At 41.5% G+C, this 18,118-nt stretch overlaps 1 protein-coding gene across 6 annotated transcripts in view; it reads left to right on the top strand.

The window, feature by feature from the left end:
* The window catches only part of CD38 (CD38 molecule), an 82,413-nt gene that overhangs the window by 19,765 nt on the left and 44,530 nt on the right, over positions 1–18,118 (top strand). For all 6 annotated transcript variants that reach the window (XR_014023218.1, XR_014023219.1, XM_081303550.1 and 3 more), the window contains exons 2-3: positions 9,847–9,976; positions 11,576–11,711. Coding sequence is in view for 4 of the 6 variants with exons in the window: in XM_081303550.1 (XP_081159676.1) it covers positions 9,847–9,976; positions 11,576–11,711 (266 nt within the window). In the remaining 2 variants the exon portion in view is untranslated. The remainder of the gene's footprint in view (positions 1–9,846; positions 9,977–11,575; positions 11,712–18,118) is intronic.

Genomic DNA, 18,118 nt, shown 5'->3' on the forward strand with positions numbered 1-18,118 from the left:
TTGACCATGGATCAAACCTCTGAAACTGAGAGTCCAAATAAACTTCTCTTCCTCTAAGTTGTTCTTGTCAGGTCTTTTGGTCACAGTGACAAAAAAAAAAAAAAAAAAAAGTCTGTCAAAACCAAATATTGCATAATTCACTATTCATGATATTTATTGTTTATTGTTAGTCCTGCTCTAGTAGAATGTAAACTCTCCCAAGGAAGGAACCTTTGTCTCTTTTGTTCTCTGGTATGTCCTATGTGCTCATAAATGCACCTAGAACATAATGTATGTTCAATAACTATTTGCTGGATCAATTGATTAATTATTTCCCCTTCCTTCCTTCCCTCCCTTTTTTTCTCTTCCTTCCTTCTTTCTTTCTTCCTCCCTCCCTCTCTTCCTTCCTTCCTTCCTTCCTCCTCACCCTCCTTCCTTCCTTCTGGGGATTGAACTTCCCTTCAACCTGAAGAATTAGCTTGCTGATCTTATAAGACACCATATTTCCCAAGTTCTACCTTTTTCACGACCCTCACCACTCATTCACTTCTCCCACAAGGTGGCAGGCTTGGCCCAAGGAACAGGCTCCAGTGGCCTCATTGGAGAATTCAGTAGCTGAATGAACTTGCTCGCTTGCCTTGTGCAGAGAGAGCCCTCCCAGCAGGACTGGACAACTGGAAAATTCCTGTATTGCATGTCACTAGCTGAGATCTAAGTGCTTTTAGGGAAGCGGATTAGAGTGAGAGCTTTGCACGTGAGTGACACAGGAAGGTGCTGTGGCTTGATTGATGGGGACTTTGACATACATACGGCTGCTGTTCAGGGAATGATGCAGGTTTAGGGACAGCACAGCTGGACATCTAGAGTAGGCTGTCCGCGTACAAACCGGGTCTAACCACCAAATGTTTCTTCACCCTGGCACAAGACTTTAACTCTTTCTGCCCCACTCACTTTATCCTGGTGCTGGGGAATAGGGGAGCCCTGTTCTGACCTTGAACCTTGCATATGATGACTTCCCAGTCCTTGGTTTTCATTTATGTTAGAACCAACTCTCCTTGGAGAGAGGGCCATGATTCTAAATTTCCTGTGGGAGGCAGCACTGTTCAGGGAGAAGAACAAAGCTTGGCCGGTAAGGCAGTTTCGCCACCTCAGGCAGGTGGAAGGTGCACTGAGCTTCAGTCTTCTGAAGCTGAGGGACAAGGGTAGGGCTTTGTCCCTAGGGGTGAGTGGGGCGAGTGGGAACTGTCAGTGTAAGTTGGTGCTTAGTGGAGAGTCTGGCAGGGGGGAGCACTGTGTGGCAGTGTTGGCCCCCTTTCTTCCTCCAGCTCTGGGAACCTGGAGTCAGCCTACCTTGGGTGATGTCAGAGGACCAGGAGAGGGTGAGAGGTGAGCTGCAGGGAATGTCTGGTGGCAGACGGGGTGAGTGAGAGGTCTGGGATCTACTGACAGGAGTAGAGTCGGAGGAAAGGGGAGGACGTGCCACCGACCTTCTGTCCTGATGTTTGTGTCAGAACTCAGCATAGGGTTTGTAGACACCCACCGTGTTAAGTCTCAGGTCCCCATCTGGGGGACAAAGCAGAAAACTGCTATCAGATTAAGATTTCTCCTGCCTTGCAGAAGTTGCTTGTAGAGCTTCTGCCAATCATAAACACACTAAGCCATTCCTGTTTTACACATGTTTTTGTTTCCATTCACGATCATTCGTTGCTGTCCGTGCCCCCAACTCAAGACCACTGGAGACACACTGAGATGGGACCAGAGGGGCTCGCTGCTCTCTGTAAGGAGGGAGAACACACCACAGGGACTTCCAGGGCAGGAGCAGGTCTGGGAGGACTTACAGGATTTGGGCTAGTCTGGCTCATCTGGGGAGATTTGGGGAAGGTTCAAGGAGGCTGGCTTAGTTTGCTTTCTACCAGGAAGCAGGGGCGTGGGGGCACTCTGGATATACTGTCTTAATAAATCTTGTCCACCATCCAGGAAGAAGGACGGCCCAAGCTTCAATAGCCAAGGAAGTAGCAGTGGCTCCATCAGGGATGACAAGAGGGCCTGTGGGCCCTGTATTGTGGGCTGGACGCTGTTCTTGTATGTGCCCATGTCACAGCCCACCGTGTCCTGTCGAGTTGGAGACACGGAGGCCAAGCCGGGAGGCCAGACCAGCTCCGAGGGTCAGGGACTGTGCTGCTTCTCTGCTCTTTCATCTCCAGCATCTTCATCCATGTGCCTTAGCCTGGGCCGGAAGGTAGAGCAGCTGGGCCATCCGGGAGGGCTGCCCCATAGGAAAGGAGGAGGGTCATGGACTGGCCCACTCTCCTTGTCGCCTGGACCTCGGGGTGAACAGCTGGCCACAGTGGCTAAACAGAGACTCAGTTCTTGAGTGCCCTTAGTGTTCAGGATGTCCTTAACTGAAGGCTTACTTTCAGGAAATAAATTCAGAATCTGTGAGGCACGGCTCCCTGGAGAATCCTGTAAGCTGTAGAGGTCTCTGTGGAGTGAAATGAGGATGCTTCTCACCTAGGTCCTTCCGCTCTGTGACACCTGCAAAGCCCCTTGGTGACCTGACCCAGTGTTCTGGGCTGGATTCTAGCACATGGCCCTTGCAGGAAGGAAGGCAGGCCCAGGGGGCTTCTCAAGGTGGACCATCCTTTCCTTGTTTCACCTGAGCCTCTTCATTACCTGTCACCTTGACCTCGTGTGCAAAATTTGATGCTGGGTACGGTGTGACTTGGCAATCTAGTCTTGCTTAGGGATGCAAGGAAGTGGTCTGCAGCCTTAGCCCCCTGCCATGCCCATCACATCGTTAGAACCCAGCATATGGTTTGTAGACACCCACACTATGCCTTTCCTGGTTATATGGCATTGTTAACTGGATAAGGGATGAGAAAAGGCACAGCGCAGCCAAAAGACAGAGGGGGAAAGGCACAAAAATACCAGGGGTGTCTCCTTCTCCTTCCATCCATCATACTTCACACTCTCTCTTTTCTTCTTACTGAGAATTGAACCCAGGGTGTTCTACCACTGAGCTACAACCTCAGCCCTACGTATTTATTTATTTAAATTTTGAGACAAGATTTTACTAAATTGCCCAGACTGGCCTCCAATTTGTAATCCTTCTGCCTCAGCCTCTTAAGTCAAGGCGTGAGTAACCTTGTCTGGTTTAGCATCTTCTAAAATGTTCCCGTTTTCTAAGATCTTCCAGGAATCTCAAACATTTGAATCTAATTGCACAAGCAACTTAATAACAAAATAAAAATTTTGTTATGACCATCCTCATGCCTCAGCCTTCTGAGTCGCTGAAATTACAGGCATGTGCCACCACACCGAGCTAAATAAAGCTTCTTTATAACCTGATACTGAGTTCTCTGGGATGCTTTGATTTAATATGTCAATATTGGACATAAATAGTATTCTGTAAATGCTTAAGTTGTATTCACCATGATCATCTTTACATACCTTACTAGACAATTTGAATTTTCATTAATTTATTTAAATGTCCTAGTCAAATATTAATAGAATTATTTAGCATTTTGTGTTGTGATTTGTTTAGCAAACAAGTATTGAAATATTGAGGTAGTTGCGTTAAAATCATATGTAATATTTTATGATCTTGTCCATTTCTTATTAAAGTTTTTTATACTAAAAAAAAAGAAAAATTGAAAATATAAGGATGAAAAGAGAAGGTCACAAAACAGTCCTTATACTCTCAGTATCCAGAGATAACTATCCTTCAAACACACTTTCGTTACTGTGGGATTTCTTTTTCCAGTTTTTAAAATTGGTTGTGATCAGAATGGATCGTTAATCTTTAAAAAAATTAAACTCCATTTTTTAGATCATTTGCATAATGGATGAATCTATTTTTGCCACAAGCAAACAACATATAAAGATATGGAGTAAATGTAGATGTTCCCCTCATTCTCCTTCACTCTAACTCACAGTTGGGGGCACATTTTTTTTCTATTTTCTGTAAGTTTACTTTTTTTACTTAAATGTAAACTACCATTTCTCAGCTTTCCCAAGCTCTGTGTAAGTACATTGTTATAAAGTTATCAGTGTGTATCTGCTGAGCAGAGTCACCTGACCAAACCATCCTCTTTGCTGGCTGCATTTCGAATCACAGTGGAACCCACCACATGCTAGAGAGTAGCTGAAATCAAACCCACACTGGTTATATGTAGATGGGTCTGTTTCTATCCTCTATAGTAGACAATGTCCCATTTCTTTTTATTGTGTTTTCAAGTTTTAATGCCATGGGCAAATCGCCAATGTGCCGATTTTAATGAGTTTTTTTTTTTTTTTTCCTTTTCTACTGCTCTCTGTCTTAGCCATGAGTCCCTTGAGGACAGAAGTGATATGTAGGCGTCCTTATAGCCCCTGGCATGAGGCTGACAGTGGGCACTCAGCAAATGTGAAATGAAAGATGGGTGCAGAAACAACCCAAGTGCCCATCGACTGCTGGATGAATCAGCAGAATGTGGTGCTTATACACCAGGGTAGATTGCTCAGCCTTAGAAAGGGAGGAAATTCAACGCACGCTGCAACGTGGTTGTACCTTAGAATGTCATGCTGAATGAAACCAGCCAATCCCAAACAGGCAAATACTACATGATTCCACTAATATGAATCTGCTTGAGTCGTGAAGTTGATAGGAACAGGAGTTAGAAGGGTGGGTGCCAGTGGCTGGGGATAGGAGGCGTGGAGAGTTAGTGTTTAGTGAGTTAGGGTTTCAGTTTTCTAGAAGAAGTCAGGAGATTGGTTGAAAAACAATGTGAATGTATTTAATGGCAATAAACTTGAAACTTAAGAACAGTCAAGGTAGGGCTGGGGGATGGAGCTCATTGGTAGAGCACCTGCCTAGCGTGCAGGAGGCCCTGGGTTCCATCCCAGCACCACAAAAACAAAGAAATAAGAGCCATCCAGGCTTGGTAGTGGACTTCTATAGTCCCAGAAACCCATAAACTGTGTGTTATTTATTTTTTACTACAATTGAAAATATAAAAGAAACAGGGGAGGTATGGAAGTAAAACAGTATTTCTATTTGCTTAGACTTGGGTAGTTTTCATTTTTTCCTCTTCAAATTACAAAGTCTCAAGCATAGAAATAATGGGCAGCATGTCCTGTCTTTTTCATTTGCAAATATACTTAAATGGGAGACCCCATGTGAGAAAAGTTCAGATTTTCTTTAAGGTGCCACATGATCAGCAGTCCATGGGCAGGGAGTGTGGACACACTCTTATTGGTGGTGAGAGCAAGGAGGGGGGGCATCTGCACCATGGAGTATGAACATCAGCAAGAAATATTTTTTTTTAACAAAAAACTTTTGAGGATGACCAAGTTTTAGGATCTTATATCTGAGTAGTTCAAAATCATAGTACAAATTATCTTTTTCCTTTAGAACCATCTCCGGAGCTTGCCTTAGTCATTAGGAGCCATGCCTGGGATGGACCACACCTGAGAGAGCCTTATAGTTGAAAGTATGGGTTCAGGATGTGGGTGATCCAAGGATCAAATTCTGGCTGGGATACTTATGGAGTCTTGGGCAAATTATTTGGTGTTCTGAATTTATAAGTTAAAGGAAGATGATAATGATAGGTCTGTGTAAATAAGAATCCAAAGAATTGCCAAAGAAAGGCATGGCCAGACACCCACCTGAAGAAAGCCCTGGTCAGTGTTAATTGTGTGGCTGTCATGGTCACTGCAGAGATGAGGTGTTGATGACTAAGTGGAGAGCTGTAGGCAAGTTGGAGTAGAGGGAGTGGTGGGTGGTGGAGGGGGAGGTGGTGGGAATCAAAGAACACCGGAGAGTGCTGGGGAACCAGGTCGGTATCAACAGAGCCGCCCAAGGACTAATGCCTGGCCTTGAAGAGCTGGGTGAAGTTGGGCCCATCACTCTCTCTCTCTCTGAACTTCCTGTTTGTCACTTGTGAAATGAAAGGGTCCATGACATCCCTTGTCTTCAGTCCTCGTTGACTCTTAGAATCATTTAGGAGAACTTATAAAATCTCAGGGTCCTTTCTCGTCCACTGTCCCATTCTGACTTGGTTGGTCTGACCCAGGAACTTTGTTTTTTCCAAACTCTCCAGCTGATCCTCAAGTGTGGCCAGAGCTGAGGACTTCTGGACGGATGCAGTGCTGCTGGCCAAGGCGGGACTGAGCCTCCGGGCACCGACTAAGCCCTCGGGAACAGCGACTGGGCCCACAGTTGCCGGCTCACAGCCTCCTTCTCCCAGGCAGCAGGCATCCTTGGAACTCTCTTGACCATGGCTTCCAAGTTAGGAACAGAAAGAAAAAAAAAAAAAAAAATATATATATATATATATATATAAAGAAATGACTCCTAACCCTTCCACACTGCTTCTTTGATCAGAAAGATCAGCTGCCATCTCCGTCCACTGCAGTCCTGGTTCCTTTCAATTTCAATGCATATTTAAGTCTGACTTGTACATCTGAGGTGAAAAATGGTCTCGTAAGACCTGTCTCCAAGCTCCTCATCACCTTCCACGTTTGCTCTTATTTGTGGGACACACAGGAGGCACTGGTCCATTGGAAGGAGAGAGGAAAGAGAGTCAGTTAATGCTTTTCCAAGGTCACCTTCAACTCCAATGCTCCATAACTTGGCACCTTTTAAACAAGGAACTGTTAAATTTTTAATCTGTTTTTTTTTTAACCATTGTGATATAGTTTCCTGAACTGATGTCTTTACACCTAAAAAGCATAGAAGCAATTTTGGAGCTGTGTGTGTTTGGGGTGATTAAATAAACTTACACACCTGGAAACATCTGGTACGTGGCAGGTACTCTGTGTGGTCATTTCTCTTTCCTGCCAGATGTTTTGCAGTGGAAAATTATTATGCCTTAATCTTTGTCTTCCCTAAGTCTTACACATGATGCTGAGGAAAGACATAGGAGAGTTTTATGAGAGAGCTGGAACCCAAAACAGGAAGTTCTTGAGATGGCCACTGCATTAATTAATGGAATGAAAACATAATCCCTTAAGCAAAGTAGCCACCAAAACACCATTTGTTTAAACTGCCCATAATGGTGCCCCATAAATTTTGAATGACGCTGAAGCGCAAAGTGTTATTACTTTTTTTCACCTTAGATATATGAAACATATGGAGAAAGACAGGTCGACAATAGTTTCCTGATACCACTTTCATGAAACTGAGATGTCCTGCCCAGACATTGAAAAGAAAGTTCTGTTGAATTTTGTATTTCATACAAAATACAGTGGTTCTCAAGCTAACAGGGCATCTGAATTGCCTGGGGATTTTTTTAGAGTCCCACCTCTACATTGACTGCAATGACCCTATTTCTTTTATTTTTGATTTACACAGAGTAATTATATGTATTTATGGGGTGCAGTGTGACATTGCAATGCAAGTATACAAAGTGTAATGACCAGATCAAAGTAACTAGCATGTCTGTCACCTCAGAAACTTATTATTTCTTTGTGTTGGGAATCTTCAAAGTCCTCTCTGTAATGATTTTAAAATACACAAATTAACTGTTATTAACTGTGGAGTACTCCTGTGTTGTAGAACAGTAGAAATTTCCTCAGATCTGATTACATGCACCCTTCAACCACCCTATTTCTAAATAAGGTCACATTCCAGGGTACTGGGGGTTAAGTCTCCAACTTACGAGTGGGGGCTGGGCACGGTGGATCCCTCACACCATCCTTATGAGGTGTCATCTTGTGGGTTTCATTTCCAGTTGCCTAGTGGCTAATGAGGTCGAGCACTTTACATGTATTTCTTGGTGAATTTCATATCTCTTGTGGGAAGATGTGTATTAAAATTCATTGCCAGTTTGTTAATTGGGTTAGCTTTTTATCATTGATGTGTAAGAGTTTTCTATTATTTTGGATGCTAGTCCCAAATCAAGAATGATATATGTGAAAACATTTTCTCCATTCTGTGAGCTCTGTGTTCACTAGGGTGGTGTCCTTGGATATACATCAGTTTTCAGTTTTCATGAAGTATGACAACAATAGTTTTCTCTTGTCACTGTGCTCTGGGTGTCATAGCTAAGCAAACATTGCTTAATCTAAGGTTATAAAGATTTTTATTCTGTGTCTTTTAAAAATAATTTTAGTTATATATTTGTGAAGTTCGTGGGCATTACTTCTTCAAGAACAGTTTCTCCTGCCTCTTTGTCTCCTCTTCTTCTGCAGTTCCCATTATGCTTGTGTCTCTGATATCAAGTTCACTGATGTCTTCTCCCAGCTCAAATCTGATATTGGCCCCTCCAGTGAAATGTGCAGTTCAGCTAGTTGCTTTCAACTCCAGACTTTTTCTTTATTAAAAAAAAAATCACAATAATTCCTATAGAGTTTTAGCTATTCCTTATTTGGGGAGACTTTCTTGTCATTCCTATGGATATTTGATTCTCCAGTTTTTCTTTCTAAGTTTTTTGTCTTAATAGCCCCAGTGGGTGATGCTACCTTATGCATTTGCTTTTATATAATTGCAGGGATTGTTTTCATGAACTCTCGGTAGGTAGTTTTATTCACCCAGACTGAACTCAGTCATGTCAAAGAAAGCCAATTCCTGACATGGGCTTTTCAGCAAGCATTTAGACAGATCCAATAGTGACAGTTCTCTGAGGGTGGGGACATTTGGGGAGATCAGTGTTGCTCCACACCCCAGTGGCTGGAGGCTGTTTTTTCATAGGTAGAAGAGCTGTTGGATTTCAAGGCTACATGGAACTGGGGAGAGTGAGATGTCAGTAAGCCAAGTTAACAAGCTGCAAGGCTCACTATTCCAACCAAGATTTCACCTAAAAAAAAAAGAAAAAAAGAAAAAGAAAAAGAAAAAACACACTTCTTGGATTATTGCAAACTTTAATTTCCAGAGTTCTGAAAAATTGGTTGGTGATAATTCTTGCTAGTGTTCCTATTGCTTTTATAAAGGAGCAGAATTTTGAAGTTTCTTACTTCTCCACTTCAGAAAGTGAGATCTTCTTTAAATCATACATATATTTTGAATCACAGGAATCATATTTGGTCTTCCACTCAATCCACAAGCATTATGTTGAACCTAGTGTTAGAGGCACTCACATTCTGGGCAGATTGGCCTGTTTATAGCTAGCTTTCCTTTGAAGCAGGATGAGTTAGAAGTAAACCATGGGCGAGCAGATTTACTTGTCCACAGGGGAGCAGAGGGTTCCCTAAGGAAAGGGGCCTTTCAGATGAGCTATGATTTAAGAAGTCCTTAAACCAAGGGTGAATGACGGCTTCACACTCATTTATTCCTCATTGCAGGAGAAGCACACGTAGGTCAGGAGGCTGCCCAAACTATGGGAACAGCAGAGTCACATCCTCAGGGCTTGCTCACAGCAGGGCATAGGCATGAAGTGTGGCTAAGCTTCAGCAGGCAGATATGGCAAAGGATAGGATTGCAGACATGGGCATTGTGCCTGCGAAGAAATGGGGAAGCTCAGGGAGAGTTCAATGTGGAACTGGGACTTTTCTGAAGGCAATAGGCATCCTGGAACATTTTTATACAGTGTGAAGTGGGGAAAGAGAAAACTAGGTGTCTTTGCATGATCTTCTCAACTTCCTCTAACAATTAGTCCACGGAGCACTAATGACCGACTCCAGCTCTGGCACACAGACCTGAATCTTGGCTCTACCACCTTGCAGACTGTGTGAATGAGGGAAGGTCATTTGGACCTCACTGAGACTCAGTAGGGAGGCTAGTTCTACCTCACAAAGATGTTGCACAGGTCAGGTGAAATGATGTGAACAAAGTACTTGGCACCTAGTAGTTGCTTCCTAGTTATAATTTTTTGTAATTATATTTCAAAAAATATTTTACAACTGTATCTATGTTTTATTTTATTTTATTTCTCATGACTTATCTCACAGAGATCAAGACTGCCGAAAGATACTGGATGCATTTAAAAGTGCATTTCTTTCCAAGAATCCTTGCAACATCACAAAAGAAGACTACCAACCACTACTTAAGCTGGACCCTCAAACTATAGCCTGCAACAAGGTAGGTAACCTGGACAAGGGATTAATTTTTAAAACTGGGGACTGGAGCCAGCAAGAAGAGGTCACAGGACCAAAGGTGGATAAGAATGAGGGAGGGAAGAGGAAATATTCAGGCATTAGAATCTGGGTGTAGTTAGTGGGGTTGGAGTTTGTGGGGCGAGTAGGGATCTGAGATATCCTCAGGGTTTAGGACATCTGGGGAAGGAAGGTAAGAGAGAAATGGGCCACAAAGGGAGGAAAGGAGAATTGGCCTCAAATTGTGCAAAACAAATCTCACACCAAACCAAACACATAAAGGCAAACGTGAATAACCCAAAATTATATAATTACAAAATTTCCCTTGGCCTTTGATAAATAACAGATAAATAAATAGTAGACATGCCAATTTTCATTTGAAGAGTGCTTTTCACTTTATTCTTTTTGCTTACAAAGGGCACAGCTAACCCTTACCTTCTTAGGCCTGAGCAGGTGTCTACATCCCCATTTCACCTGTGAGAAACCCAAGGCTTGGTGAGTTTAAGTGACCAGTGATTGCCCATGTTGGTCAAGCTGGTTGAAGTGTAAATACACAAGACTTGGACCCAGAGAGGCCTGTGTTGTAATACACTCACTATACCAGAAAAGGTCAGCCATAGACACATCTTTTCTAAAGTCAGTGTTTAAGGCAAAAATCCCCTGTGCCAGAAGATGTCTTTGTGAAGCCATTAAATCCATCCACAAATTACAGCCTGGCATCCCAGGTGAGTGAGCCGGAGTCACTAGGCTCTGCTCCTTGGTGCACCAAGCACAATGTTCTGCACAGAGGAGGTGCTTGGCAAATAACCCACATGCTAAGAAATTCTATCTGCATTACTTCCTTTAATCTCCCCAGCCTCACATGAGCTTGTTACAGTCACCATCGCTACTGTTTTGCAGGAATAGAAAGGAAGGCTTAGCGATGCTTTGCTTGCCCCAGGTCCAATGGCTGAGCAGAGGTGATGACCATCTTTAACAAGGAGCCAGATGACCTCTGTGGTAGCCCACTGCCCTCCGCTGCTTCCTGCTAGGAATGAATAGGTTTATGGGACAGAATACTGTTCTGAAATTTGACTGCTTTCACTTTTGAGGTAGAGCCTTAAAAAAAGCACCCCCCTCCCACTGCTTTTTATTGGGGTTAGGAGAGATTTGAGGGAAAGTGGGAGGACTTGAGGTTTTTAAGAATTAAAGAGCTCTTCTTCCAGAAAACAGCACATAAGCAAAACAACTTTCTTTTGGCCAATAAATTTAGAGATATTGAAATTCCCTAATGTCTGTACCAGATGTGATCCTATCCCATGTTAATTATAAGATTTTGATCAGTAGCTTCCAGACTTTTTAAACTACAACTCAAAAAAAATTCATTTTACATTGCGACCTAGAAAACACACACACATACACACACACACATACACACACAGCCACACTCCCTTTCACATGGAAAGCAACAATGCACAACAATCCCTGCCCTTGTTATATGTGATTTGTTGATAGCTTCTGTTTTCTTTCATTTCAAAAATGTGGACTTTTTTTTTTTTAACCGTCTAAATTGACCTCGATATGGGTTGTGTTCATTCTTTCTTAGTCTCTGTTTTGGAGCAAATTAAAAGACCTGGTCCATCAGTACACACGGGTGCAGCAGGAGCTTTTCACCCTGGAGGATACGCTGCTGGGCTACATGGCTGACCACCTCACATGGTGTGGAGACCCCAGCACTTCTGGTGAGGACTGGAGCCACGTGGTATGGCCCAGGGACATACTGGGTAGAGGAGTCTTGTGCTCTGCGAGGGGCTCTGAGGAGCCAGTGTGGAGGGAAGAACCACAGGCGGCCGGGTGACACTGTCTCTGCCTTTAACAACAGCTCCAGCCCATGGGAATGCATCCCAGGAAGAATCTCTGATCCCCTGAGGAGTCAGCGTCAGGTTTGGGGGCTGCTTCTTTGATCTCCTCTGAGTGCTTAAGCAGCCAGCTTCTAAATTCTTGGTGTTCTGCTTTCCATAAGGGCATCCTTCAGCACCAAAGAATTCTAGAGCAGGGTGAGGCCTCAGAGGGACCCATGTACCTGTGCCGCAGAACCCCATGGTGGCTGCAGTGGCCCCTTCCCTTCTCAGGCTGGTCTGGCTTTGCTGTCATCTCTCAGCTGTGGCTTTTTCCTGCCCAGAAAGACCCAGAGTGCCTTGCTGTGGAGAGGTGTTCTCTACTCACTCAAGCCTGTTGAATCTGTTTTCATTTCTTTCTTTTTTATTTATGTGGTGGCTATTGTTTACCTTATACTTCTTATTTTGTTGTTGTTGTTGCTTTTGACTATTTTATAAAGCTTATCTTTCTGCAGCTTCTTCAGCCCAGGTTTGCATTATTGTCATTTATAAAAATGAAACCTGCTTACTGAAAAGAATACTTCCGTGTTACAGAACCGGGTAAAAGTCAAAGGCAAAGGTCACCCTGAATCCTTCCCCCACCTCCGACCTCCACATCACTTCTCAAGGGATGACTATTGTCAACAATTTGGTACATATCCTTCCAGAATTTTCCCTATGCTCCTATAAACACAGATGTTTAAAATGTGCACATATGTTCTGCAATTTACTTTATTGATTTTAGGTATAAGGATATCTACATTCTCTCTCTTTCTCCTTTTGAGTTTTTGCCGTGTTAGGGATGGAACATGGGGCCTCACACATGGTACACAGGCTCTCTGCCACTGAGCTGCACTGCCAGACCCTGCACACTGCCAGATGTAAAAGGCTACGTCATTAACCAATTTTATTGATGGACATTTAGCATTATTTTAGTGCTTGTTGCTATTGCAATCATTATCAGAAGAAACCTTTGTATACACACGTGTGCATACACACACACACACGCACACACACACGCACACACATACCTGCAAGCTGAAAGTATTACTGAAAGGTTAATTTCTACAAGTGAATTTTAGTGTTAAAAGGTAAATTGTGATAGAAACTATAAAATGTCATTTAAAAGGTGACAATAATTTACACTATTATCAAGAGTATATATGAGATTGTTTATTTACCTATACCATCATTAACACCAATTATTAATACTTTAAAGTTTTTTGACTCATTTGATAAAGAAATAGCACTTCAATTTATTTTGAATTTTTTTTTTGTGATATTGAGTGTGCACATGCACACACACACACACACACACACACACACACAGGGTAAATGTTTTCATTTTATCTGTAAAAGGGCCGGTTCATACATTCTAACCCTCTATTGGGGTGCTCATTGTTTTCTTATCAGTGAAAGTCCTTTGTAAGTTAATAATAAGAGCTAAGACTGAGCACTTGCAAAGTGCTCATGGTCTTCATGCTGTGTGAGTATTAACCCCTCTCAGGCCACGAGGGCCTGTGGTGATCACATTTTACAGATGGGAAGTCCAAGGCCAGAGTTGAGTGACTTGCAGCAGACAGGTGGCAGGGCTGGAGCAAACCCAGGAAGACTGGCTTGAAAACTCTGTGCTCTTCACTGCTACGTTGTTCTGCTTCTTTTTCTGGCGCAAGGTGGAAAATTGATTTCTTAGTTTTCCTTTCCTTTTAATATTGATTTTAGTCTGTCCTTGTCCACAGACTGATTTGGTGAGATATTCATCAGGAAGGATGTTAAATTTTGTCAAATAGCTTTTTCTGCACCAATGAGATGATCATATAGATTTCCCCTCCATTCTGTTAACGTGCTGCTTCACACTTATGAATTCGTGGGTGTTGAACCATCCTTGCGCCCCAGGGATCCATCCCACTTGATCCTGAGGGCTGACTCTTGTAATGTATCCTTGAGTTCAGGGTGCCAGTATTTTGTTGAGGACTTTGGTTCCTATGTTCATCAAGGATATTGGCTTGTAAATTTCTTTTCTTGTAAGACCCTGCCTGGCTTTGGAATAAGGGTACACTGGCTTTGATGAAAGACTTTAGAAGTATTCTTCCACTTTCATTTTTTTTTTAAGTTTAGAAGGATGGATATTAGTTCTTTGAGTATTTGGTAGAATTCATCAGTGAAGCATCAGATCCTGGCTTTCTTTAATAGAAGACTTTAAACTAATGATTAAATCTCATTGCTTAATATTGGTCTGTTCAGAATTATTTTACTTTGGTTCTTTTTAAAATTTTGTTCTAATTAGTTATACATGACAGTAGAATGCACTTTGACACATCATACATAAATGGAGTATAACTTCTCATTCTTCTGGTTGTACTTGATGTAGAGTTACATGGGTCGTGTAGTCATATATTCATATAGTGTAATAATGTCCGAGTCATTCTACTATCCTTCCTATCTCTATACCCCCTACCCTCCCTTCATTCCCTCCTGCCTGATCCAAAGTAACTCTATCCTTCTCTTGATATTTACAAGCCAAAATCCTTGATGAACAAACAAGCAAAAGCCCTCAACAAAATGCTGGCACACTGAACTCAATGATACATTGTGAATTAGCATCCACATATCAGAGAGAACTTTCTGCTTTGGTTCTTTGGGATTGGCTTATTTCACTTAGCATGATGTTCTCCAGCTTCATCCATTTACCTGCAAATGCCATCATTTCATTCTTCTTTATGGCTGAGTAGTATTCCATTGTGCATATATACCACATTTTCTTTATCCATTCATCTGTTGAAGGGCACCTAGGTTGATTCCATAGTTTAGCTATTGTGAGTTGAACTGCTATAAACATTGATGTGGGTGTATCACCATAGTATGCTAACTTTAAATTCTTTGGGTATAAACCGAGGGGTGGGATAGCTGGGTCAAATGGTTGTTCCATTCCAGGTTTTCTGAGGAATCTCCATACTACTTTCCTTAGTGATTGCACCAATTTGCAGTCCCACCAGCAATGTATAAGTGTGCCTTTTCCCCCACATCCTCATCAACATTTATTGTTGCTTGTATTCTTGATAATTGCATTTCTGACTGGAGTAGTTTTGATTTTCATTTCTCTAATTGCTAGAGATGGTGAAAATTTTTCATATATTTGTTGATTGATTGTATTTCTTCTGTGAAGTATCTGTTCAGTTTCTTAGCCCATTTATTGATTGGGTTATTTGTTTTCTTGGTGTTAAGTTTTTTGAGTTCTTTATATATCCTGGAGATTAGTGCCCTATCTGAAGTGCATGTGGTGAAGATTTTCACCCATTCTGTAGGCTCTTTCTTCACGTTCCTAATTGTTTCCTTTGCTGAAAAGCAGCCTTTTAGTTTGAATCCATCCTATTTATTGGTCCTTGATCTTACTTTTTGTGCTTTAGGGATCTTGTTAAGGAAGTCAGATCTTAGGCCGACATGGGGAAGATTTGGGCCTACTGTTTCTTCTATTAGTCGCAGGGTCTCTGTTCTAGTTCCTAAGTCTTTGATCCACTTTGAATTGAGTTTTGTACATGGTGAGAGATAGGGGTTTAACTTCATTTTGTTACATATGGATCCCAGTTTTGCCAGCACAATTTGTTGAATAGGCTGTCTTTTCTCCAATGAATGTTTTTGGTGCCTTTATCTAGTATGAGATAAAAAAGCCCTGGACTAGATGGATTCTCAGCCAAGTTCTACAAGACTTTCAAAGCAGAATTAACACCAATACTCTTCAAATTATTCCATGAAATAGAAAAGGAGGGAACCCTTCCAAACTCATTCTAGAAGGCTAATATTACCCTGATACCAAAATCAGACAAAGACACATCAAGAAAAGAAAACTGCAGACCAATATTCCTGATGAACATAGATGCAAAATTTCTCAATAAAATTCTGGCAAATTGCATACAAAAACTTATTTAAAAGATAGTGTACTATGATCAAGTGGGGTTCATCCCAAGGATGCAAGTTTGGCTCAACATACAGAAATCAATAAACGTAATTCATCATATTAATAGATTTAAAAACAAGAATCATTATGATCATCTCAATGGATGCAGGAAAAGCACTTGACAAAACATAGCATCCCTTCATGTTCTAAACACTAGAAAAACTAGGGATAGTAGGAACATAACTTAACATTGTAAAAGCTATTTATTCTAAACCCAAGGCTAACATCATTCTAAATGGAGAAAAATTGAAGACATTCCCTCTAAAAACTGGAACAAGACAAGGATGCCCTCTTTCACCACTTCTATTCAACATTGTCCTTGAAACTCTAGCCAGAGCAATTAGTCAGAAGAAAGAAATTAAAGGAATACAAATAGGAAAAGAATAACTCAAACTATCACTATTTGCTGATGACATGATTCTGTATTTAGAAGATCCAAAAAATTCCACCAGAGAACTTTTATAACTAATAAATGAATTCAGCAAAGTAGCAGGATATAAAATCAACACCCATAAATCAAATGCATTTCTATACATCAGTGATGAATCCACTGAAACAGAAATTAAGAAAAATACCCCCTTCAAAATGACCTAAATAAAATAAAATAAAATAAAATAAAATGCTTGGGAATCAATCTAAAAAAAAAAAACAAGTGAAAGACCTCTACAATGAAAACTACAGAACACTAAAGAAAGAAATTGAAGAATAACTTAGACGATGTAAAGACCTCCCAAGCTCCTGGATAGGCAGAATTAATATTGTCAAAATGGCGATACTACCAAAAGCAATATACAAATTTAATGAAATTCCTATTAAAATCCCAATGACATTTTCATAGAACTAGAAAAAGCATTTGGAAATATAGGAGACTCAGAATAGCCAGAGCCATCCTTAGCAAGAAGAATGAAGCCAGAGGCATCACAATACCAGACCTTACTATACTACAGAGCCATAATCATAAAAATGGCATGGTATTGGCACCAAAACAGACACATAGACTAATGGTACAGAATAAAAGACACAGAGACAAACCCACATAAACACAGTTATCACATACTAGACAAAGGTGCCACAATTGTTCAGAATTTTTATTAATTCATGATTCAGGTGTTGTAGTTTGTATTTGTCTAGGAATTGACTTCTTCTAGGTTATGCACTTTGTTAGCGTGTAATTGTCACTAGTAGTCACTTATGAGCATTTATATTTGTGGTTATCAGTTGTAATGTCTCCTCTTTCACTTCTGATGTTGTTTATTTGAGTCTTTTCTTTTTTTCTTAGTCTAGATAAATGTTTGTTGATTTCATTTAAAAACCAACTCTCAGTCTTATTGACTTTCTTTATTTTGTTTATTTCTCTTCTGCTCTTTATTTTATTTCCTTTCTTCTACTAACTTTGAGCTTAATTTGTTAATTCTTTTTCTAGTTCCTTGAGACATAACACTAAATTATTTATTTGAAATCGCCCCCCCCCTTTTTTTGCTGTTGTTTTGTTTTTGTGGTGCTGGGGATTGAACCCAAGGCCTTGTGCATGGGAGGCAAGCACTCTACCCACTGAGCTATATCCCCAGCCCTTTCTCCTTTTTGATCTAGGCATTTATTGGTGTAAATTTTCTTCTTAAAACTCAGTTTGATGTGTCTCTTAGGTTTGGGCATTTTGTATTACTGTTTTCATTCATCTTGAGATATTTTTAGTTTCCCTTTTAATTTTTTCATTGTTTGATGGGTTGTTCAGGACCATGTTGTTTGATTTCTACGTTGTTTAATTTCTACATAGTTGTGAATACATATGTATTTTCTCCTGCTATTGATATCTAGTTCATATCACTATGTTCAGAAAGACTGTCCTCCAGGTCATACAAGTCTAGTGTCAGTGCTTCTCCAAAATGCACAGAGGTGGGAGCCTCCCCGTCTGGGTGAGGTTATTGAGAGGCTTCATGACTGAGTGGAACCACGGCTTGACTTCTAGGCCAAGCAGCTCCACTCTGCTTCTCTAAAACGGGAAAGCATTTCCCTGCCTGCCTGGCATTATTGGTGTGTGCTGTGAAGCTGGGTATGGGGATGCTAGCTTTAGTTCCTAGACGGCCAGTATCCCCTACCCAGCCTCAGGGCACACACCAACAACACCAGCCAGGCAGGACAATGCTTCAAGCTAGGTTAGACTTCCCAGTGTGGTTCAGAAGGTGAGCAGCTCAGCTTTGCAGGTAGGCTGTGAAGTTGGCTGGGAAACAGTTGGTAGAAATACCAAGGTGCCACTGAGACTCATGTGTCAGCCTATGACTCTGTCTTCTTTCTTTGTTTCCACTTGACCCCAAATGAT

Source organism: Spermophilus citellus, assembly GCF_964194105.1.
Source record: "Spermophilus citellus genome assembly, chromosome: 8".
Taxonomy (NCBI): Eukaryota; Metazoa; Chordata; class Mammalia; order Rodentia; family Sciuridae; genus Spermophilus; species Spermophilus citellus.